The 25384-nt window shown below is 40.1% G+C and overlaps 1 protein-coding gene across 1 annotated transcript; it reads right to left on the reverse strand.

Annotated features, from left to right (window-relative positions):
• Window positions 1-21716: 21716 nt before the first annotated feature.
• Window positions 21717-22661, reverse strand: LOC126066867 (developmental pluripotency-associated protein 4-like). Its single transcript, XM_049868287.1, has one exon. It carries the CDS (start codon window positions 22659-22661, stop codon window positions 21717-21719), a length of 945 nt encoding a protein of 314 aa, XP_049724244.1.
• Between the last annotated feature and the right edge of the window lie 2723 nt (window positions 22662-25384).

Raw genomic sequence — 25384 nt, forward strand, 5'->3', positions numbered from 1 at the left:
GAAGTCAATCCAGAGGGTAAAAGAGTTACGGGAACAGGCTAGAATTCACACAGGAAGACTGAGAGCAAAGCCAAGCACTGTGGAGAGGGAAGGCCAGGAGATGGACTGAAGTCATGTCAATAGATAGGAAGTAATAGAAGTACTAGATCAAAGCCGCCTCCGTGATGGAATAGCTGAGCAGGGAATGAAAAATAAAAGGGAAGCTAGGTGTGTGACCAATTTCAGATTCCTTGTCTCTGAACTTGCTTTGTTTTTTTTCGGTAAGAGATCAAGCAACAGAAGCAAAACATTTCAATGCTTCTGTTTAAAAATGTGATTCCGAAGGGCATGTCTCGAAAAACAAATGGAAGAATGGCTGTTTCAAAATAGGTCACCACATGTATGGTCACTTTAGCTATAGCTCATAACCCATCTTGAGCTTTCTGTGTATCTCTTGCCTTGGGCAAGGTCTTTTGCATTTTGTCAGGTGGTATATCGTCAGGCTACAAAGTGCAATGGAGAACAGGCTGATTTTCGATTTGAGTACTGTAGGTTTTGTTATTTAGTAAAGTGCCAAGGCATTATACTTACTCAGATTGATCTATTGAATGTTTGGAGAGCTGAGGGAGGAGGTGAGGTGGGAAGTGTTTCATGCTTTGGAGCTGATTACTCCTAAATAGTTATTTCTTTTCTCAATTTTTTTTTTTTTAACCTCTGTGGTAATAACTACGATGCATGCAATCTGTTGGTGTATCTCATTTCATTACACTGCAGATTTTAAGTGCTCCTGTAGCTTCATCTATAAATCACTTATACTTTTGTATGACATTTACTGTTTTCAAATTCAACATAAATTGCTGCATGACAACATAATTGACAAGCCTACATTATACTGGCAAATAACTGCAATAGATACTGGCAGGCTCCGCTCTGCTGCTCCCGTGGCTGCCTGTTGCCAATCGCTCCGTGGCGCTGACAGGGAGGCTCCGCAAACAGCAGTAATCAGCATTGTTCACATCCAGGAACAAACTCAGAGAGATTCTGCTGCGTGCTCTTCAACAGGCCAAATGCCAGTCTGAGGAAAGTAACTTGGCATCCTATTTAATAAGGGAGAAATGATTCTGTGGGACAGACGGGTTTTATTTCAGCAAGAATGGCTCTCGTGCTGCTTTGTGTAGCTTTGGATTCATGTTTGTCGTGTCCAGGTGTGCTTCCCCTCTTGTTTTTCCACGTTTCCTTACACACGGCATTACACACAGGTGTGCCTTCCCCTGTCCTTCCATTCCGGAGCTGGAGTCTTCATTTTGTGAGCCACGGATTAAGGGCCGTTGTACAGGTGGAGTGAGGGTGGGGTTGGGGTGCAAGGGCAATAAGGAGTTTTTTTTTTTTTTTGCATAGAAAGCATCCTTAGATTTACAGACTTCCCCCAAATTCTCTTTTTTTCCAGCTATAAGAAACAATAACAAAACCCAGTTGCTGTCCCAGCTTAGGGTGACCCACGTATGTCAGAGCAGAACTGTGCTCCGCAGCAGTTTGATGGCTGAGGTTTGGAAATAGATCACCAGGCCTTCCTCCTGAGTCGCCTCTGGGTGGACTGGAACACCAGCCTTTCTGTTAGCAGCCAAATGTGTTAAAAGTTTGCACCACCGAGGGAACTTTTTTCCAGCTATAGCAGGATTTAAAAATACTATATATATATGTATATACATAGAAACCCTGGTGGCACAGTGGTCAAGTGGTACAGCAGTTAACCAAGAGGTCAGCAGTTCAAATCCACCAGGTGCTCCTTGGAAACTCTACGGGGCAGTTCTACTCTGTCCTATAGGGTTACTGAGTTGGAATTGACTCGACGGCAGTGGGTTTGGTTTGGTTTATATATATATATATATATATACATATATATATATACACACACACTGAAACCCTAGTGGTGTAGTGGTAAAGTGTTATGGCTGCTAACCAAGAGGTCAGTAGTTCGAATCCACCAGGTGCTCCTTGGAAACTCTATGGGGCAGTTCTACTCCGTTCTATAGGGTCACTATGAGTCGGAATCGACTCGACAGCAGTGGGTTTTATATACACACACACACTAGAGTGTCCTAGGAGAGCAGAAGAGAGCTTATGACAAATGGAGTCCTAAGAAAGGAGGCCTGAGAGGAAACTAGGTAAAAATGTGATTAAAATAATTTAAAAAGAATAAGATTTAATATTTGATTTTAAATTAGTGACAGCGGTGTGATGTAGACTCTTTCCATTGCTTGAACTTTTTAGTCAAAATCTGCTCTATCTGTGATCTTGGAGGAAAGGCCCATGATCAACTTCTGTAGGATTCTGACCCCCCCCCCCAAAAAAAAAAACCAAACCCATTTCAGTCCAGTCAATTCCAAACTCATAGCGACCCTATGGGATGGATTAGAACTGCCCCATAGGATTTCCAAGCTGATGGATTCCACCTGCTGACATTTTGGTTCGAAGCCAATCGCTTAACAACTGCAGCACCAGGGCTTCTCCTTAAGATTATAGCCATTGAAAACCCTAAGGAGCACAGTTCTGTTCTGAAACATGTGGGCTCATCAGGAGCAATTCTACTCTGAAACATATAGGGTTACCATGAGTTGAAATTGACTTGAAGGCAAGTCAATTCCCACCTCCACCCCACCCCATCACTTCTGCCAGCTTTACCCATATCTATGGCCAAGCCTAGGTTGAACTCTCTCTCACAGTTCTGTTGGTGCCCAGAGGAGATGGATTGCTTCCTCATTTTAAGCTCACTTTGACTTAAGGTTCAAACTCTTTTCTTAGTGTTACCTGGCCATCTGGGTTCTGTAATATCTCTAATTAGCCTTTTTTTTTTTTTTATTATTTGGGGCCTGGACAATTGACTTATGTAGTGTACATTTCTTGTGTGTCTACCACTCTCTGCACTCTCCCTCTCTCTCTTTTATGTCCTTTTCATTTTGCTCTTAATCATAAAACTATTCTGGTAGGTTGTTCTATTTTAATCAATAAGCGTTTTGAGTCCTGGGCACCTATTCTGGACTGACTCATCCTATGTTCTGTCAAGCCTCATCTTGGAACTCTTAATCTAACTAGAAATATTTTTTAGCTCTCCAAATTGTGATCTTTTTGTCTTTTTGCGTTCCAAAACAACTGGCTTCAAGTTTCCATTTCTCCACGACATTACATTGCTGGAGTAAAAATGTTATACTCCAGGGAACTCATCTGCTTTTCTCAAGAACAATGATTTATTAAAGCTCAACAGGTATTTTTTGAATAAAATCATGCTGTGGGAGAATTTTAATGACAAACATACTACATATCTATATCTATACTGTACATTGTTAGGTTAAAAAAAAAAGGCAGCTTCAAAGGTCTATGCAGAATAAGACCTAAATTTTGTTATAAAAATTACATACACACAAATAAAAAATGAAACAATAAGTATATAATACCAAAACGTTAACAGCGGCTGTCTGATTGAGCAATTCTTACTTTCTTCTTTTGGCTTATATATTTTTATGGATTCAATTCTGTCCCCCCAAAGTATGTGTTGGAATCACATCCTGTAGATGTGATCCCATTTGGTAATAGGATTTTCTTTGTTGTGTTAATGAAGTCATATCAATGTAAGTTGTGTTTTAAACCTAATCACTTTTGAGATGCAAAAAGAGCAGATTAGGCACAGACACAAGCAAGCACAAAAGGGGGATAGATAGATGCCACCTGGAGGTCTCCAAGGAACTGAAGAACAGAAGCGGAAAGAGACAAGGATCTTTGCCTAGAGCTGACAAAGAGCATTCCCCTATAGCCAGTGCTCTGAATTCGAACTCCTGAATTCCTGAACTGTGAGAAAAGAAATTTCCCTTCTTTAAGACCTTGGTGGCAAGTGGTTAAGAGCTCAGGCTGCTAAACCAAAAGTCAGCAGTTCAAATCTACCAGTACTTCCTTGTAAAACCCTATGGGACAGTTCTACTCTGTCCTATAGGGTTGCTATGAGTCAGGACGGACTTGATGGCAACAGATTTGTTGTGGTATTTCTGCTACAGCCACACTAAGAAACTAAGACATAGGTTGTCTACTTTTTCCATATTACCTTTGTAAAATGAAGAAAGTTTTCATATAAGCAGTAACATTCAAACATACCTAAAACCCCACATTTATAATTTATCACATCTTTCTTTATCCTCCCTTGCTTAATTCACAATCGCTTCTTGGACAGGGGTGTTTTTATGATGTCAGGAATTCAAATACACCACAGTAAAAGGCACTGACCATTTCCTAAATGACTTGTGGGGTAACCCACAGCGAGGAGAAGGAGTAGAAAAGTTGATGTGATTTTAGAGGGTTTGAAACTAACCTAGTGTGTTTTGTGGAACTGACCTAAAAAGGTTCTGCCTTAAGGTCATGGAAGCTCCATAGACACATTCAAACTCCCTCAGGAATGGACTTGCTAGGCTGAAGGCTTTGGGGACCACGATCTTGGTGAGCATCTAGCTCAATTGGCATAACATAGTTTATAAAGAATATGTTCTACATTCTACTTTGGTGAGTAGCATCTGGGGTCTTAAAAGCCTGTGAGTGGCCATCTAGAATACTCCACTGTTCTCACCCCTTTGGGAGCAAGGAATAATGAAGAAAACTAAAGATACAAGGGAGAGATTAGTCCAAAGGACTAAGGGACCACATCTATCACAGCCTCCACCAGACTGAGTCCAGTACAACTAGATGGTGCCTGGCTACCACCACTGACTGCTCTGACAGGGATTGCAATGGAGGGTCCCGGACAGAGTTGGAGAAAAATGTAGAACAAAATTCTAACTCAAAAAGAAAGCCAGACTTGCTGGCCTAACAGAGACTGGAGAAACCCTGAGAGTATGGCCCCTGGACACTCTTCCAGCTCAGTAATGAAATCACTCCTGAGGTTCACCCTTCAGCCAAAGATTGGACAGGCCCATAAAACAAAAGAAGACTGAAGGGGCACACTAGCCCAGGAGCAAAGACTAGAAGGCAGGAGGGAACAGGAAAGCTGGTAATAGGGAACCCAAGGCTGAGAACAAAGAGTGTTGCCATGTTGTGGGGTTGTTAACCATTGTCATAAAACAATATGTGTACTAACTATTTAATGAAGAACTAGTTTGTTCTGTAAACCTTCATCTAAAGTAAAATTAAAAAAAAAGTTCTGCCTTTGCAAAAACCATCTTTTTATTTTTTCTATTGAAGTGACAATTCACTTCAATCACTTAGCACACATTTATTGAACATTCATTGAGTGCCAGGAACTATTCTCGTGTCTGGCCACTGCCCTATGGGAACTTCCATTTTAGTGGGAGAGACAGAATAAACAAGTACATAGCAGTAAGTGTTATAAAGAAAATAAAATACAGTGCAAGAATATTGTTGTTGTTAAGTGCTGTCGGTTTGACTCTGGCTCATAGTGACCTTATGTATAGTAGGATGAAACATTGCTCAGTCCTGAGCCATCTTCTGATCATTGGTAAGTTCGAGTCCATTGTGGCCATTGTGTCAATCCATCTCATTGAGGGTTACCCTTATTATTACTGACCCCTTACTTTACCAACCACAATGTCCTTTTCTAGTGATTGGTCTTCACTGATGACATGTCCAAAGTAAGCAAACCGAAGTCTTGCCATCCTCACTTATAAGGACCATTCTGGTTTATTTCTTCTAAGGCTGATTTGTTCCTTCTTTTTGGTAGTCCACAATATATTCAGTATTTGCCAACACCACAGTTTTAACGTATCAATTCTTTCTTTTTTGTCTACTTTCTGAAAAGAGGGAGGGAATTGCTTAGGTAGGATGGTTAGGAAGAGCCCCTGTCACAGGGTTACATTTGGGTAGTGACCTAAGTGATATGAAAGAACAAATCATGTGAGGATTTAAAAAAAAAAAAAAAAGCGAAAAACCAAACCCACTGTCGATGAGTCTATTCTGACTCGTAGTGACCGTGTAGGACAGAGTATAACTGCCCCATAGGTTTCCAAGGCTGTAATATTTATGGAAGCAGACTGCCATATCTTTCTCTGGTGGAGTGACTAGTGGTTTGAACCGCCAACCTTTCAGTTAGCAGCTGAGCGTTAACCACTGCACCACCAGGACTCCTAGGCGAGGGTCCAGGAAGAGGGAACATTGCAAGTGCAAAGGTCCTGAGGTGTTATTGAGTTTGAATTGTTTGAGGGACAGCAGAAAAACTGGAGTGAGAAGGATCAGTGAGCAGGCAGGAGAATGGCGAGAGAGGGAAGCAGGCAGTGGCCAGCTCACGTAGAGCTTGAACGAGCATGCTGAGGAGTGGTTTTTTTTCCTCAGTGTAATAGGATGGTTTTTATGCAAACTGACTTGCACCCCCCAAAAAACAGTTATTGTGACTACCGTGATTGCTATCTCTCTTTTCCTCTTTCAAAAGCTTCTCAGATTTCTGATAGGGAAAGGAATAGTCAAAGAAACCCTCTACCATTCTCTGAAAACTCTACCTGTTAAACTCATACTATGGGAAATTTTATTTTAAATTTTGTCAGCCCTGTTCAGAGGCTTTCTTACACTGAAGGTATTTTGTAGTGAAAGCTAGGCTCTGCCTTAGTAATTTCAGAAATGGAATCTTTTTTTTTTTTTTTCTTTAAGTGGTATGTGGTGTTCAGTGTGCCTAAAAGTGCCTCATAGGATACTCCACGGTGGTTTTCTTTTTCCTCTGAAGAAATCAGAGTTAAACTCAGTAAATAATTTTGATCTTAAAGTGAAAAAGCTAATACGTTTGAGGCAGTTATTATTTAAACACTATACCACAAAGTTGGATAATAAGTAATCTTTATTTTTATAAATTTATATAATAGGGCTCGGGGCCTTCAGAAAGGGGTTGTACAGATTTAAGGGAATTGGATGTTAAGAAAGGTGTTGCTATTATTTCTACTTTGGGACCTTTCAGGTGCAGATTAGAAAACAGTTTTCTAATTTGGTCTTGCAGTGATTTTGAGAAGCAAAATAGTTTATAGTTGCTTGAAAATTTTAATTTGTTTTCTTATTGAAAAAAAGTATTCCTAATTGAACTTTAGCACCTTATTTTAGCTGGCCACCTTAATAAATTAATCCTTTAATACCTTTGTCATGGTGTCTAATTTTTAAGCACTAAGATAATATATACACACACACACACACACACACACACACACACACGTATGAGTGGCGCAGTGGTTAAGAGCTGTGGCTGCTAACCCAAAACCCGGCAGCTTGAATCCACCAGCCACTCCTTGGAAACCCTATGGAGCAGTTCTACCCTGTCCTGTACAGTCGCTGAGAGTCAGAATCGACTCGATGGCAATGGGTTTGGTTTTGGAAACTCTCGTGGGGTAGTGGTTAAGAGCTATGGCTGCTAACCAAAAGGTTGGCAGTTTGAATCCACCAGGTGCTCCTTGGTAACTCTGTGGGGCAGTTCTACTCTGTAAGTCCTATAGGGTTGCTATGAGTCAGAATGACTGGACAGCAACGGGTTTGGTTTATATGTATATGTAAATAATATGGTTTTAGCTAATTATAGGTTGCTCTTTTTGTATCAAGAATAAAATGAGTCTAGGGAAAATTATCCCACTGCCCTTAGAGGTTTATTAACACTGGTTTAAAGATCTGTGGCATCTTTAGGAAATACATCTTCTGGTTGTAAACTTCCCACATCCACTTTGCTGTGTGTGGTTTAGAACAAAAGGAGCTGACTGTTCTCATCTTTTTATATATCAGGTTTTAATTGCCTCAGTCAAGATTGGCAAATAGATTTTAGTTCATGTGCCAACCCTATTCACCGGTTGTGGTTGCAAAATGACATATTGAGGAGAAATCTGTGTCTCGGTTCCCCATCTGTGGGAGAGAGTGCAGTGTTGTATGAACAACATCTAGCACACACAAGGAGTCAGGAAGGTGTCACAGGTGCCACACACTAGCTAGCCCTGTTTTAGATCTTACAGAAGCTTGTGTGTTTTGGGGCTTATACGTAACCCGTGTGTATATTGTTAGTAGGACTAGTGCTTGCATTTTAGAAACTAGTAATGGCAACGTGGTGTAGTCAAGAAGTCCTGTACCAACAATTGTTGGCTGCCGTTGAGCCGACCCCTGACTCATGGTGACCCCATTCACAATGGAATGAAATGCTGCCCAGTTCTGTGTCATCCCCATGATCAGTTGGTGATTTGACCACTGAGATGCATAGGGTTTTCGTTAGCTAATTTTTAGTAGTAGACACCAGGCCTTTCTTCCTAGTCAGTCTTACTCTGGAATCTCTGCTGTTCAGCATTATAGCAACACGCAAGCCTGCACTGGGAGAAGTGGATGGTGGCTGTGCGTGAGGTCCATAGGCCAGGAATCAAACCCGGATCTCTCACATGGGAAGCGAGAATTCTACCGCAGAGCCACCACTGCCTCCTCTGTAGGTTCTAAAGCACACAGATGCTCTCCCCAACCTCACATTAGGAATGTTTTTGATTGTGGAAGGTGAGGAAACAACCAATAGACATGAAGAATTCCATGCATCGCGGTGCGAAGCTGTAAGTGCAGTTACTGCCTTGAAGCACCATGAACTTCTTGAACTTGACTGTGTTCTATTTTGCTGCAGCTCCAGCAGGACTCAAGTTTGACCATTTGGAAAAGCTGTTATTAAGAATCCTGCACGCGCTATGCCAGCTGTATGTCATATTTAGAATATGGCTTTAGTTCCCTATTTTGAGAAGACTTTTTTTTTTCCCCAGTTTCCAGTGGTCAGCATTACTGAGAGACACTCAACTCATTGGAAGTTACTTAAAGGGCAAGGTCAGTTGAGAGAGGGAGCTGAAGGGATTCTAACGCTCTACGAAGCCAGTGTTTTCACAGGGAAGCGGCTTCCTTTCAACTTGAGATTACCACCATGTTCTGCTAGACAGCAGCTGCCATCCCATTTGCCACTGGGATTCTTTTATATTACTGACGGACAGTTTAAGGAATTCTCAAAGTATTGTGAATTATTTTGGAGATGTTTGGAATGGTGCTTTTCATTATTCTAGGAACTTGCTTGCTGGAAACTGTTGTGTTGTCTGAAGAAGGATGCTAGCTAGGTTCAAAGAGGAAAAACATTTCACCAAAGAGTAACTTATTGCAAAGCTAAGATTGCTTTCCTCTTGTCTTAGACACCGGTGTTCAGCATTCAGGGTGGTCTATCTTCATACTTTCAGAATAGAGCTGAATTAGATTTAAATAAGTTTCCTTTTTTTGTATTTTTTTTTTTGTTGAGGCAAAATTTAGGTACAGTAAAATGCACAGATATTAAGCTTACGATTTGGTGAGCCTTGATAAACATATGCTCCTTTGTAACCGTCATCACAATCAAGCTATAGAACATTTCTATCACTCCAGAAAGTTCCTTCATTCCCTCTTCTATTTCTCCTACCCCCATAGGCAACCATTGCTCCGCTTTTTATCACCATAGATTAGTTTTGCCCTTCTACAACCTCATATGAATCAATTCAAGCAGTGTGTACTCTGCTTCTTTTACTCAACATAATGCCTTTGCGATTGATCCATACTGTTGCACGCATTAGTAGTTTAATCTTTTTATTGTGGTACCAGCATATCACAATTTGTTTATCCTTATTCCTGTTGATGGACATTTGGGTTGTTTTCAGTTTTTATCTTTTATGAATAAATAAGCATTCTTCTACAAATAGTTTTATTTTCACATGTTTTTATTTCTCTTGTGTAAATACCTGTCTTAGTCATCTAGTGCTGCTATAACAGAAATACCACAAGTGGATGGCTTTAACAAAGAGAAATTTATTCTCTCACTGTCTAGTAGGCTACAAGTCCAAATTCAGGGCATCAGCAAGGGGGGAAGGCTTTCTCTCTCTGTTAGCTCTGGAAGAATGTCCTTGTCATCAATCTTTCCTTGGTCTAGAAGCATCTCAGCACAGGAACCTCAGGTCCGTAGGATGAGCTCTGCTCCCCCTGCTGCTTTCTTGGTGGTATGAGGTCCCCAACTCTCTGCTTGCTTCCCTTTGCTTTTATCTCTTTTTAGATAAAAGGTGGTACAGGCCAGAACCCAGGGAAACTCCCTTTACATTGGATTAGGGATGTGATCTGGGTAAGGGTGGTGTTACAATCCCACCCTAATCCTCTTTAACATAAAATTACAATCACGAAATGGAGGGCAACCACTCAATACTGGGAATCATAGCCCAGCCAAATTGATACGCAAAATTTTGGGGGGACATAATTCAGTCCACGACGATACCTAAGAGTAGACTTGCTGGAGCATAGAATAAATGCATTTTTTTAACGTAAAAAACTGCTAAACGTTTTTCCAAAGTGGCTGTACCATTTTACACTCTCACCAGCAATGTATGAGCGAGGTAGTTGCTCTACACTTGCACCAACATTTGGTATTCTGTCTTTAATTGTAGTCATTTTAGTAGGTGTGCAGTGGTATTTCATTGTAGTTTTATTTTGTATTTCCCTGATGACTAATGAATGATGATTAAACCATCTTTTCATGTTTATTCACTTATTCATTCTTTTTATATCTGTTTTTGTGATGTTTCTATTCACATCATTTGCTCATTTTTAAATTGGGTTGTTTTTCTTATTGACTGTAAGGATTCTTTGTATATTTTGGATACAAGTCCTTTGTCAGATATGTGATTGAGAATATATCATTTTCTTGATAGTATCTTTTGATATGCAGATGTTTTAAATTCTGATAAAATTAATTTCTCAAAGATATTTTCTTTTATGTTAAATGGTTTTATGTCCTCGGAGAAATTTTGCCTACTTCAAGGTCATAAATACATTCTCCTATTTTTTTTTTCTTCCAGAAATTTTAAAGATTTAACTTTAATGTTTATGTCCATGATCCATCTCAAATTAATATTTCTGGGTGAAGGAAGGTAGGAGTGAGGTGTTCCCCTTCTGTTTATTCATATATTCTAGGACCATTTGTTAAAATGACTTTTGTTTCTTCATTGAATTACCTTGATGCCTTTGTAAAAAATCAGTTGTATAGGCGTGGATCAGTTTCTGGAAACTACTCTGTTCCACGTATCTATTTATTTATTCTCATGCCAATAACACCTTGTCTTTTTTTAATTTTATTTTATTGTGCTTTAGGTGAAAGTTTACAAAGCAAATTAGTTTCTTATCCTATAGTATGTACATAAAGTGTTTCATGATCTTGGTTTCATTCCCTACAATGTGTCAGCACTCTCTCCATTTTCGTCCTGGTTTCCGCATTTTCTTTCTCTCTGATTATTTACCCCTTCTTGACTTCTCATCTTATAATTGATTGTTCTAAGGAGTATGTTCCTTGTGGGTGTTATTGTTCATTTTATGGGGTTGTTTGTTGTTTGTCTGGGAGGTAGTCCCTGGGAATATCTTCATTTCCAGGCCAGAAGGGTGTCTCACAGCCGTCGTCTCAGGGGTTCCTCCAGTCTCTGTCAAACCAACGAGCCCAGTCTTTTTTGTGAGTTTGATATTTTTGTTCTATAATTTTCTCCCATTCTGTCTAGGACCCTCTGTTGTGATCCCAGTCAGAACAGTTGGTAGTGGCAGCTGGGCACCATCTAGTTTTTCTGATTTAGGGGTTGTGTAGGCTGTTGTTCATATTAGTTCTTTGGACTAGCTGCTCCCTTGAGTCTTTGGTCTCCTTCACTTTCCCTCGCTCTGGATGGGAAGAGAGCTGTAGTATCTTAGATGGCTGCTCACAAGCTTTTAAGACCCCAGGCACTACTCACCAAAGTAGGATGCAGAACATTGACTTTATGTACTATGCTGTGCCAGTTGACATAGATGTCCCCTGAATCTATGGTCCTTCATCTTCTAGCCTAGGATCTTTATCCCATGAGCAGTTTGGTTATGTCTAAGAGGTTTCCCTGACTTTACCTCTTGTGTGTTCTAGATGGGCCACACCTACAATCATGTATATAGAAGTATCTACCACCAAATCTTTATTTGCCAGTGGGTATGTGCTCTTTTTTTTAATATGTGCTGTTACATCCCCTACACCTCTGGGTATCTATCTACCTATTGTTCATTTGTAAATTATTGTTTGTTATTACTGTTGCAGCAGGATTGTCTAAGCTGTGGTAGTTACTGTAGTTGCCCTTTATTTTTATGTTCCTCTCTTGCCTGTGTATCCTCTCTTGCCTTGATCATGTTTTACTGACTTCCCCCATTTAATGTATTACCTTTCCCTTTACCAATACTAACTTGTGTCTTCTGTCCAAATGGTGATTTTCCCTCCCTCTCCTTCCCATTCCTGGTAACCATCAAAGAATGATTTTTTAATTTTTTTTCCAGTGTATAAACCTTTTGTTGTACTTTATAGTAGTGGTCTCATCAATATTTGGAAACTCTGGTGGCGCAGTGGTTAAGAGCTACGGCTGCTAACCAAAAAGTTGGCAGTTCAAATCCACCAGGTGCTCCTTGGAAACCCTATGGGGCAGTTCTACTCTGTCCTTTAGGGTCACTATGAGTCAGAATTGGCTTGATGGTGACAGTTTTTTTTCCTCAATATTTGCCCTTTTGTGATTGGCTTTTTTCAGTCAGCATAATGTCCTCCAAATTCATCTGTGTTGCAATATGTTTCCAGGATTTGTCATTATTCTTTATTGTTGTGTAGTATTCCATTGTGTATATGTACCACAATTTGTTAATCCATTCATCTGTTGATGGACACTTAGCTTGTTCCCATCTTTTTGCTACTGTGAATGCAATGAACATGGATGTGTGTATGTCTATTTGTGCCATGGCTTTATTTCTTTAGTGTAAGTATCTAGGAATGGGATAACTGGATCATATGGTATTTCTATTTCTAGCTTTTTGAGGAAGTGCCATACCATTTTCCAAAGTGGTTGTACCATTTTACATTCCCACCAGCAGTGTATAAGAGTTCTAATCTCCCTGCAACCTTGCCAACATTTGTTATTTTCTGTTTTTTTTTCCATTAGGGCCAGCAATGTACAGCTAAGATGGTATTTCACTCTAGTTTTAATTTGCATCTCTCTAATGGCCAACAGTGGGAGAAAGATGTAGCAGTCTGTTCCCATAAAGATTTACAGCCTTGGAACACTATGAGGCAGTTCTCCTCTGTCCTATAGGGTTGCTATCCGTTAGAATTGATTTGATGGCAGTGGGTTTTGAATAGCTAATGATCGCAAGCATTTCTTCGTATGTTTGTTAGCCGCCTGAATGTCTTCTTTAGTGAAGTGTCTGTTTATATCCTTTGCCCATTTTTTAAAAATTTTTATTGAGCTTCAAGTGAACGTTTACAAATCAAGTCAGTCTGTCACATGTAAGTTTATATACACCTTACTCCATACAGCCACTTGCTCTCCCTGTAATGAGTCAGCCCTTCCAGTCTCTCCTTTCGTGACAATTTTGCCAGCTTCCAACTCTCTCTACCCTCCCATCAGCCCTCCAGACAGGAGATGCCAACACAGTCTGAAGTGGCCACCTGATACAAATAGCTCACCCTTCATCAGCATCTCTCTCCTACCCACTGTCCAGTCCCTTCCATGTCTGATGAGTTGTCTTCAGGAATGTTTCCTGTCCTGGGACAACAGAAGGTTTGGGGACCATGACCGCCGGGATTCCTCTAGTCTCAGTCAGACCATTAAGTATGGTCTTTTTGTGAGAAATTGGGGTCTGCATCCCACTGATCTTCTGCTCCCTCAGGGGTTCTCTGTTGTGCTCCCTGTCAGGGCAGTCATCGGTTGTGGCCGGGCACCAACTAGTTCTTCTGGTCTCAGGATTATGTAAGTCTCTGGTTCCTGTGGCTCTTTCTGTCTCTTGAGCTCATAGTTATCGTGTGACCTTGGTTTTCTTCATTCTCCTTTGATCCACGTGGGTTGAGACCAATTGATGCATCTTAGATGGCCGCTTGTTAGCATTTAAGACCCCAGATGCCACATTTCAAAGTGGGATGCAGAAGGTTTTCATAATAGAATTATTTTGCCAATTGACTTAGAAGTCCCCTTAAGCCATAGTCCCCAAACCCCCGCCCTTGCTCTGCTGACCTTTGAAGCATTCAGTTTATTCCGGAAACTTCTTTGCTTTTGGTCCAGTCCAGTTGAGCTGACCTTCCCTGTATTGAGTATTGTCCTTCCCTTCACCTAAAGTAGTTCTTATCTACTAACTAATCAGTAAAAAACCCTCTCCCACCCTTCCTCCCTCCCCACCTCGTAACCACAAAAGAATGTGTTCTTCTCAGTTTATACTATTTCTCAAGATCTTATAATAGTGGTCTTATACAATATTTGTCCTTTTGCATCTGACTAATTTCACTCAGCATAATGCCTTCCAGGTTCCTCCATGTTATGAAATGTTTCACAGATTCGTCACTGTTCTTTATCGATGCATAGTATTCCATTGTGTGAATATACCACAATTTATTTAACCATTCATCCGTTGATGGACACCTTGGTTGCTTCCAGCTTTTTGCTATTGTAAACAGTGCTGCAGTAAACTTGGGCGTGCATATATCTGTTCATGTAAAGGCTCTTATTTCTCTAGGGTATATTCCGAGGAGTGGGATTTCTGGGTTGTATGGTAGTTCTATTTCTAACTTTTTAAGAAAACGCCAGATGGATTTCCAAAGTGGTTGTACCATTTTACATTCCCACCAGCAGTGTATAAGAGTTCCAATCTCTCCGCAGCCTCTCCAACATTTATTATTTTGTGTTTTTTGGATTAATGCCAGCCTTGTTGGAGTGAGATGCAATCTCATCGTAGTTTTAATTTGCATTCTCTAATGGCTAAAGATCGAGAACATTTTCTTATGTATCTGTTAGCTGCCTGAATATCTTCTTTAGTGAAGTGCGTGTCATATCCTTTGCCCACTTCTTGATTGGGTTGTTTGTCTTTTTGTGGTTGAGTTTTGACAGAATCATATAGATTTTAGAGATCAGGTGCTGGTCGGAGATGTCATAGCTGAAAATTCTTTCCCAATCTGTAGGTGGTCTTTTTACTCTTTTGGTGAAGTCTTTAGATGAGCATAGGTGTTTGATTTTTAGGAGCTCCCAGTTATCTGATTTCTCTTCATCATTTTTGGTAATGTTTTGTATTCTGTTTATGCCTTGTATTAGGGCTCCTAAGGTTGTCCCTATTTTTTCTTCCATGATCTTTATCGTTTTAATCTTTATGTTTAGGTCTTTGATCCACTTGGAGTTAGTTTTTGTGCATGGTGTGAGGTATGTTTCATTTTTTTGCAAATGGATATCCAGTTATGCCAGCACCATTTGTTAAAAAGACTATCTTTTCCCCAATTGACTGACACTGGGCCTTTGTCAAATATCAGCTGCTCATATGTGGATGGATTTATATCTGGGTTCTCAATTCTGTTCCATTGGTCTAGGTGCCTGTTGTACCAATACCAGGCTGTTTTGACTACTGTGGCTGTATAATAGGTTCTGAAATCAGGTAGAGTGAGGCCTCCCACTTTTTTCTTTTTTAGTAATGATTTACTTATCCGAGGCTTCTTTCCCTTCCATATGAAGTTGGTGATTTGTTTCTCCATCACATTAAAAAATGACATTGGAATTTGGATCAGAAGTGCATTGTATGTATAGATGGCTTTTGGTAGAATAGACATTTTTACTATGTTAAGTCTTCCTATCCATGAGCAAGGTATGTTTTTCCACTTAAGTAGGTCCTTTTTAGTTTCTTGTAGTAGTACTTTGTAGTTTTCTTTGTATAGGTCTTTTACATCTTTGGGAAGATGTATTCCTAAGTATTTTATCTTCTTGGGGGCTACTGTGAATGGTATTGATTTGGTTATTTCCTCTTCGATGTTCTTTTTGTTGATGTAGAGGAATCCAAGTGATTTTTGTATGTTTATCTTATAACTGGAGACTCTGCTAAACCCCTCTATTAGTTTCAGTAGTTTTCTGGAGGATTCCTTAGGGTTTTCTGTGTATAAGATCATGTCATATGCAAAGAGAGATAATTTTACTTCCTCCTTGCCAATCCGGATGCCCTTTATTTCTTTGTCAAGCCTAATTGCTCTGGCTAGGAACTCTAGCACAATGTTGAATAAGAGTGGTGATAAAGGCCTTTGCCCATTTTTTAATTGGATTGTTTATCTTTTTATTGTTCAGATGTTGAAGCTGTCTAGAAATTTTAGTGATTAGTCCCTTGTCAGGTATGTAGTAGCCAAAAATGGATTTACATCTGGGTTCTCAATTCTGATCCATTGGTCTATGTGTCTGTTGTTGTACCAGTACCAGTTCAGGTTGTTTTGACTTCTGTAGCTGTGTAGTATATTCTGAGATCATGTAATGTGAGCCCTCCTATTTTCTTCTTCTGCATTAATGCTTTACTTATCGGGGCCGTTTTCCTTTTCATAGAAAGTTGGTGATTAGTGTTTCCATCTTGGTAAAAAATGTTGCTGATATTTGGATTGGGATTGCTTTATATCAATTGCTTTGGGTAGTACTGGCATTTTCATAATGTTGAGTCTTCTTATCCATGAACATGGTATGTTTTCCCAATTATGTAGGTCTCTTTTGGTTTCTTCCCCTAGTGGTGAAGTGATTAAATGCACAGCTGCTAACCAAAATGTTGGCAGTTCGAATCCAGCAGTCGCTCCTTGGAAACCCTATGGGGACAGTTCTACTCTGTCCTATAGGGTCACTAGGAGTCAGAATCAACTGAACGGCAAGGAGTCTTTTGGTTTCTTGCAGTAGTGTTTTGTAGTTTTCTTTGTGCAGGCCTTTTATGACATCGGTTAAATTTATTCCTAAGTATCTTATGGGAGGCTATTGTAAGTAGTATTGTGTTCCTAACTTCCTTTTTGAAGTTCTCTTTGTTGTTATATAGGAATCAACTGATTTTTGCATATTGATTTTTTCACCTGCTACTTTGCTGAATAATTCTACTACTTTCAGTAACTTTCTTGTGGAATTCATGAGATTTTCTATGTATAGGATCATATTGTCTGTGAATACGGATAGTTTTACTTTTTCCTTACAAATTTATATGCCCCCTTTTTTCCTTTTCTTGCCTCATTGCTCTAGCTAGGACTTTTAGTAGAATGTTGAATAAGTGTGGTGATAAAGGACATCCTTACCTGGTTCCTGTTCTCAAGGGGAATGCTTTCAGTTTCTCTCCATTGAGAATAATGTTGGCTGCTGATTTTGTATAAATTCCCTTTATTATGTTGAGGAATTTCCCTTTTATTCCTATTTAGGTGAGAGGTTTTAACAGGAATGGTTATTGGACTTTATCAAATGCCTTTTCTCCATCAATTGGGATTATCATGTGATTCTTTTGTTTTGTTTATGTGGTGGGATATGTTGACTGATTTTCTAATGTTGAATCATTCTTGCACACCTGATATGAATCCCACTTAATCATGATATATTATTTTTTTGATATGCTGTCGAATTCTGTTGGCTAGAATTTTGTTGAGAAGTTTCATGTCTATGTTCATGAGGGATTTTGGTCTGTGATTTTTTTTTTTAATGTGGTGCCTTTGCCTGGTTTTTGTATCAGGATTATGCTGGCTTCATAGAATGAATTTGGGAGTATTCCTTCCTTCTCTATGCTCTGAAATAGCTTTAGTAGTATTGGTATGAGCTCTTCTCTGAACGTTTGGTAGAATTCTCCAGTGAAGCTGTCTAGGCCAGGGCTTTTTTGTTTTTGTTGTTGTTGGTGTTTGTCATGGATTGAACTGTGACCCCCAAAAATATGCGTAGAGGAGGCAGAGCCAAGATGGCAGAATAGACAGTTGCTTCCAGCGAGCCCTCATTACAGCAAATACCCCCAAAAACAAGTGAAACGAGTATATTTGTGACAAGCTGGGAGCCCTGAGCATCAAAGGCAAGCTTAGACAATGAACTGAGGGGCAGAGGGAGGAAGAGACCATTCAGAAGTGAAGAGGAGTTACTGGACCTGAATCGCGGGGAGCTCTCAGGCACCATTCCCAGAGTGGTGGTGGCAGCAGCAGGCTGGTACTAACATTCAGCCACAGCTTCCTCAGGGAGAAGCAGCCAGCCACACAGCCTACTCACACCTCCAGAACCTGAGGAGAACGGCCCTCTCGGGAAAAGATGAGAGCTATTTCACCACGCCCCCTCCCCCACCTCCTAGCTGGCTTCAGTGGCTGAATCCCTGGGCCTGAGATAGACCCTGGTGAGCACCTAGGGCCATCCTCCCAGCCTTGGGGAAGGGGAACAATTGCTACTGGGGGGAAAAGATAATTTGCTAGCTCCATTAACCAGGGGACCTCAGGACAGAAGCAGCTCCTGTCCAGGCACAAACCGTCTGTGGACCTTGAGCACCTTTCCCTTCTGCATGGACCTGTGTGGGCCTATTTCAGGAGAATAGGCCCTTGTTGGCAAACTCCAACCATTTCAGATGTGTGGCGGAGAGGTGGATGTTTGATGTTTGACATTACTTTGCCTATTAAACAAGGTCCTCACGTACCCACATCAAGGACCTAAGGACTGGTAGCTCCACTCAGGTCACCCAGCCACCTGTGACAAGGGTCCAAAGACAACTGGTACCTCCCAGTCCTTACAAGCAAAAATTTTGGGTGCCTGTGGTCCCACTGCAGAACCCACCCACCAGCACACTCTAGGGAACAGAGACACATTTTCCTCAGAGACACTTGGGGGTCAGTTCTCAGCCCCTGCCTTGTTCAGAGCATGTCCTCCTGCTGCAATCAGCTACCGGTATATATGCCAATCATGCCCGTCCCTCTAAGACTGTAGGATAGAGCCTGTACCACACACTTGATGATCAGCTACCTGGACACCTGAGATGAATTTATACAAGAAAACTGAATGGACTCCTACACTGATATACCTGATAACAGCTCTAGCCAGCTGGGGATAGGACACCAGAGATCCCAAGGTGAAAATAATCAAGTTAGCTCACTCAAGCAACCCATAGGGGTATACCAAAACAAAACAAAGCAAGCAGCTATGACACAGTAAGCAAGCATAAACTAATACAATAACTTATAGAAGGCTCAGAGACAACAGTCAAAATCAAGTCACATAAAGAAACAGACCATGACCACCTTAACAGGCTCTCAAAACAAAGAATCCAGGGATCTTTTAAGTGAAAGTGCATTCCTGGAATTACCAGATGCAGAATACAAAAGTTTAATATACAGAACCATTCAAGACATCAGGAAGGAAATGAGGAAATACGCAGAACAAGCCAGGGAACACACAGATAAAACAACTGAAGAAATTAGAAAGATTATTCAGGAACATAATGAAAAGTTTAATAAGCTGGAAAAATCTATAGACAGCAATCAGAAATTCAGAAGATTAACAATAAAATTACAGAATTAGAGAATTCAATAGAAAGTCAGAGGAGCAGAACTGAGCAAGTAGAAGCTAGAGTTTCTGATCTCAAAGATAAATCTATTTGCACTAATATATTTGGAGAAAAATCAGATAAAAGAATTAAAAAAAATGAAGAAACCTTAAGAATCATGTGGGATGCTATCAAGAGAAATAACCTATGAGTGATTGGAGTACCAGAACAGGGAGGGATAACAGAAAATACAGAGAAAATTTCTGAAGATTTGTTGGCCGAAAACTTCCCTGATATTGTGAAAGATGAGAAGATATCTATCCAAGATGCTCAAAAAAGGCAGATGTTAAAAGAAAGTCACCAAGACATATTTTAATGAAACTTGCCAAAACCAAAGATAAAGAGAGAATTATAAGAGCAGTGAAGAATAAACAAAAAGTCACCTACAAATAAAAGCCAATAAGAATAAGCTCGGACTACTGGGCAGAAACCATGCAGGCAAGAAGGCAATGGGATGACATATTAAAAAAATTGAAGGAAAAAAATACCCTGAATGTAAATGGACTAAATGCACCAATAATGAGACAGACAGTGGCAGAATGGATTAAAAAACAAGATCCGTCTATATACTGCTTACAAGAGACACACCTGAGAGAGACACAAATGAACTAAAACTCAAAGGATGGAAAAAAATATATCAAACAAAAAACAATCAAAAAAGAGCAGAAGTGGCAATATTAATTTCTGACAAAATAGACTTTAAAATTAAATCCATCATAAGGGATAAGGAAGGACACTATATAATGATTAAAGGGCCAATACACCAAGAAGATATAACCATATAAAATATTTATGCACCCAATGAATGACAGGACTACAAGATACATAAAACAAATTCTATCAGCATTGAAAAGTGAGATAGACAGCTCCAGAATAATAGTAGGAGACTTCAACACACCACTTTCGGTGAAGGACAGGACATCCAGAAAGAAGCTCAATAAAGACATGGAAGATCCAAATGCCACAATTAACCAACCTGACCTCGTAGACATATACAGAACACTCCACCCAACAGCGACCAAGTATACTCTCTTTTCCAATGCACATGGAACATTCTCTAGAATAGACCACATATTAGGTCATAAAGCAAGCCTTAGCAGAATCCAAAACATTGAAATATTACAAAGCATCTCTCTGACCATAAGGTCATAAAAGTGGAAATCAATCACAGGAAAAGCAGGGAAAAGAAATCAAACACTTGGAAACTGAACAATACCCTGCTCAAAAAAGACTGGATTATGGAAGACATGAAGGATGGAATAAAGAAATTCAGAGAATCCAATGAGAATGAAAACACTTCCTATCAGAACCTTTGGGACACAGCAAAAGCAGTGCTCAGAGGCCAATTTATATCAATAAATGGACACATCCAAAAAGAAGAAAGGGCCAAACACAAAGAATTATCCCTACGGCTTGACCAAATAGAAAGAGAGCAACAAAAGAGACCCACAGGCACCAGAAGAAAACAAATAATAAAAATTAGAGCTGAGCTAAATGAAATAGAAAACAGAAAAACAATTGAAAGAATTAACAAGACCAAAAGCTGTTTTTTTTTTTTTTTTTGCTTTTTTGGGTTTAATCCTATTGAATTAAGAACATTATCTAAGTTAACAATTCACATATAATATGGCCCCCTAAATACAGTGGATGAGTTATTTTACATACACAATTTCAGTTCAGTGCACTGTGCTTATAATCGGAAAGTAAACATAAACTTTTCAAATGCAGAAGTGTACACAGCAGCTACAAGCGAAAACCACACCGTGGAAGGGCACTCTGGATCCTGAAGCCAAATCACGGAAATCTCAGAAAAATGTTTTCTATATTAAGGATGATATGTTGTTTTGTGGGGGAGAGAATAACCGCTTTTCCTTTGGCTTAAATATTCAACAGTTAGAATGAAACAGAGGCAGCTCCTAAAAAAAAAAAAAAAGGCGGTCAGTATTCTAGGACAGTCGGCACAGACGGAAGCTTCAGTGATCTTCTCTCTTCATTCAGTTCCTTCGCCATGCTCAGCTCAAGAGCTCCCCACTTAAAAGAGCTGCTGAAGTCATTTATACTGCAGAGGGGTAAGAACGCTTTGGAAGTGTGGACTGTTTTTTCATTTTATTAGCTGGAATGAATGGTAGTTTCTGCCAAGTTTTTCCAATTTTAAACACCAGTGTCTTCTGTATCACCAACCCAGTAAACAGCAAGCAAAGTTTGAGGGGTGAGGGTTCAGGCTGCAAAGGGTAACACCTGCAGCCCACCAGCCCGTGCACACTATCACCAGGCACACGGGAGGGAGTGGACAGAAACTCAGGTGTAGGTGGTGCCATGGTGTCCATTGTGGTAACCTTTCAATCATTAATCACAATCATGGAAGAGCCCCTTTCGCAGGTATTCTAATCTCATTGAAGGCTTTTCATTAACACCTTGTTCCTCTGAACACATTTGCGGCACAACATATTGTCCTCCAGGTGCGGAGGTGGAAAGTTGCAGGCAGGTAACAGGAAGAGGGCACTCACTCTCCCTGGCTTTTCAGGGACCCAGACTTGTCCAGCATGAAACTGCAGCTGAACCCAACCATCTGTGTTTGCAGGGAGACTTCTCCCATGTATCACACACCACCTGACACCATAACCCTCTGGTGGAGACTCCAGTGCCTCCACCCTCCCAGCCCTGCCTGCAATTCTTGTCCAGGAGGCCAGCGCAGACTCCTGGGCCGAAGTCGTCACCACAGCGCTATTAACTCCCTCCGGGAGAGCAGATTCAAGGGCAGGTGCCCCCTCCTCAGGGGGAGAAGCCACTTCAGGAGGATCAGTCTCCTCGGAACACATCCTCTTTTTCTCAGGACCCTCCAGAGGTGTTTTCCCCTTGTTCACCTTTGATTTTCTTTTTAACGGAGCCTGGATCTTGGCTTCCTTTGCTGTGGCAGGAATACTGTTTTGATTTGGGTAAGCATATTCACAGAGTCGCTTATATGCCTCTAATTTCTGGCCTTTGGTGCTCAGCTTTAGCTGACGGCACCAGGCCCGCACGATGTCTCGGTGAAGCAGGTTAACTGGCGGCGGCTTAGAAGGTAATGGGGCAATTGGAATCTTCTTCCGAGGTTTTTGGGGTTTTTGATTGTCGTTGCTTTTTGCATTCTCTCGTGAACCGGAAGCTTTTTCTTCTTTAATAGTTTTTTTGCGTTTGGTCACCTTCGCTGAGGTTTTCGGTGAAGCTGATGTGCTTGGTTCATTAGCAGCCTGCTGCTGTTCTTCATTTCTTGCTGACAGGGGTCCAAACCCGAGAGTCAGGTACTCCTCCCCCGGCTTCTCTGCAGAGTTCTCCTTGCTCTTTGCATTCTCCATAGTCAGAAGGTTGAGGTCGATAAAATGAAAATCCTTACTTCTCCAAAAGCTGTTTTTTTTAAAAACTCAACAAAATTGATAAACCTCTGACCAAACTGACAAAAGAAAAACAGGATACGAAGCAAATAACCGGAATAAGAAATGAGAGGGGCGATAGAGCAACAGACCCAACTGAAATTAAAAGAATCAGATTACTATGAAAAACTGTACTCAAACAAATTTGAAAACCGAGAAGAAATGGATGAATTCCTAGAAACACACTACCTACCTAAACTAACACAAACAGAGGAAGAACAACTAAATAGACCCATAACAAAAGAAGTGATTGAAAAGGTAATCAAAAAACTCCCAACAAAAAAAGCCCTGGTCCAGGTGGCTTCACTGCAGAGTTCTACCAACCTTTCAGAGAAGAGTTAACACCACTACTGCTAAAGGTATTTCAGAGCATAGGAAAGGACGGAATACTGCCAAACTCATTCTATAAAGCCACCATATCCCTGATTCCAAAACCAGGTAAAGACACCACAAGAAAAGAAAATTATAGAAGTATATCCCTCATGAATGTAGATGCAAAATCTTCAACAAAATTCTAGACAGTACAATTCAGCAACATATCAAAAAAATAATTCACCATGACCAAGTGGGATTCATACCAGGTATGCAGGATGGTTCAACATTAGAAAAACAATTAATGTAATCCACCACATAAATAAAACAAAAGACAAGAATCACATGATTTTATCAATTGATGCAGAAAAGGCATTTGACAAAGTTCAACACTCATTCATGATAAGAACTCTCAGCAAAATAGGAATAGAAGGAAAATTCCTCAACACAATAAAGGGCATTTATACAAAGCCAACAGCCAACATCACCCTAAATGGTGAGTGCCTGAAAGCATCCCCACTGAGATCAGGAATCAGACAAGGATGCCCTTTATCAGCACTCTTATCAGAGCAATTAGGCTAGATAAAGAAATAAAGGGCATCCAGATTGGCAAGGAGGAAGTAAAAGTATCTCTCTTTGCAGATGACATGATCTTACACACAGAAAATCCTAAGGAATCCTCCAGAAAACTGCTGAAACTCATAGAAAGGTGCAGCAGAGTATCGGGATACAAGGTAAACATACAAAAACCAGTTGGATTCCTCTACACCAACAAAAAGAACATGGAAGAGGAAATCACCAAATCAATGCCATTTACAGTAGCCCCCAAGAAGATAAAATACTTAGGAGTAAATCTTACCAGAGATGTAAAAGACTTATACAAAGAAAACTACAGTACACTTCTGCAAGAAACCAAAAGAGACTTACCTAAGTGGAAGAACATACCTTTCTCGTGGGTAGGAGGACTTAACATTGTGAAAAGGTCTATTCTACCAAAAGCGATCTATACATTTAATGCAATTCTGATCCAAATTCCAATGACATTCTTTAATGAGATGGAGAAACAAATCACCAACTTCATATGGAAGGGAAAGAGTCCCCGGATAAATAAGGCATTACTGAAAAAGGAGAACAAAGTGGGAGGCCTTACTTTATCTGATTTTAGAACCTGTTATACTGCTGCGGTAGTCAAAACAGCCTGGTACTGGTACAACAACAGATACATGGACCAATGGAACAGAATTGAGAATCCAGACATAATTCCATCCACATATAAGCAGTTGATATTTGACAAAGGCCCCAAAACAGTTAAATGGGGAAAAGACAGTCTTTTATCAAAAGGTGCTGGCATAACTGGATATCCATCTGCAAAAAATGAAACAAGAGCCATACCTCATTCCATGCACAAAAACTGACTCAAAATGGATCAAAGACCTAAGTATAAAATCTAAAATGATAAAGATCATGGAAGAAAACATAGGGAGAATGTTAGGAGCCCTAATACATGGCGTGAACAGTATTCAAAACATTATAAAGTATGCAGAAAAACAACTACATAACTGGGAGCTCCTAAAAATCAAACACCTATGCTCACCCAAAGACTTCACCAAAAGAGTAAAAAGACTACCTACAGACTGGGAAAAAGTTTTTAGCTATGACATTTCTGATCAGTGCCTGATCTCTAAAATCTACATGATACTGCAAAAACTCAACTGCAAAAAGACAAGTAACCCAATTAAAAAATGGGCAAAATATATGAATAGACACTTCACTAAAGAAGACATTCAGGTAGCTAACAGATATATGAGGAAATGTTCACGATCATTAGCCATTAGAGAAATGCAGATCAAAACTACAATGAGATTTCATCTCCAACTCACTCCAACTAGGCTGGCATTAATCCAAAAAACAGAAAATATTAAATGTTGGAGAGGCTGTGGAGAGATTGGAACACTTCTACACTGCTCTTGGGAATGTGAAATGGTACAACCACTTTGGAAATCGATTTGGTGCTTCCTTAAAAAGCTAGAAATAGAACTACCATACAATCCAGCAATCCCACTCCTTGGAATATATCCTAGAGAAATAAGAGCCTTTGCACGAACAGATATATGCACACCCATGTTTATTGCACCACTGTTTACAATACCAAAAAGATGGAAGCAACCACGGTGCCCATCAATGGATGAATGGATAAATAAATTATGGTATATTCACACAATGGAATACTACGCATTGATAAAGAACAGTGACGAATCTGTGAAACATTTCATAACATGGAGGAACCTGGAAGGCATTATGCTGAGTGAAATTAGTCAGTTGCAAAAGGACAAATA

This window comes from Elephas maximus, chromosome 24 (genome assembly GCF_024166365.1).
Source record: "Elephas maximus indicus isolate mEleMax1 chromosome 24, mEleMax1 primary haplotype, whole genome shotgun sequence".
Taxonomy (NCBI): Eukaryota; Metazoa; Chordata; class Mammalia; order Proboscidea; family Elephantidae; genus Elephas; species Elephas maximus.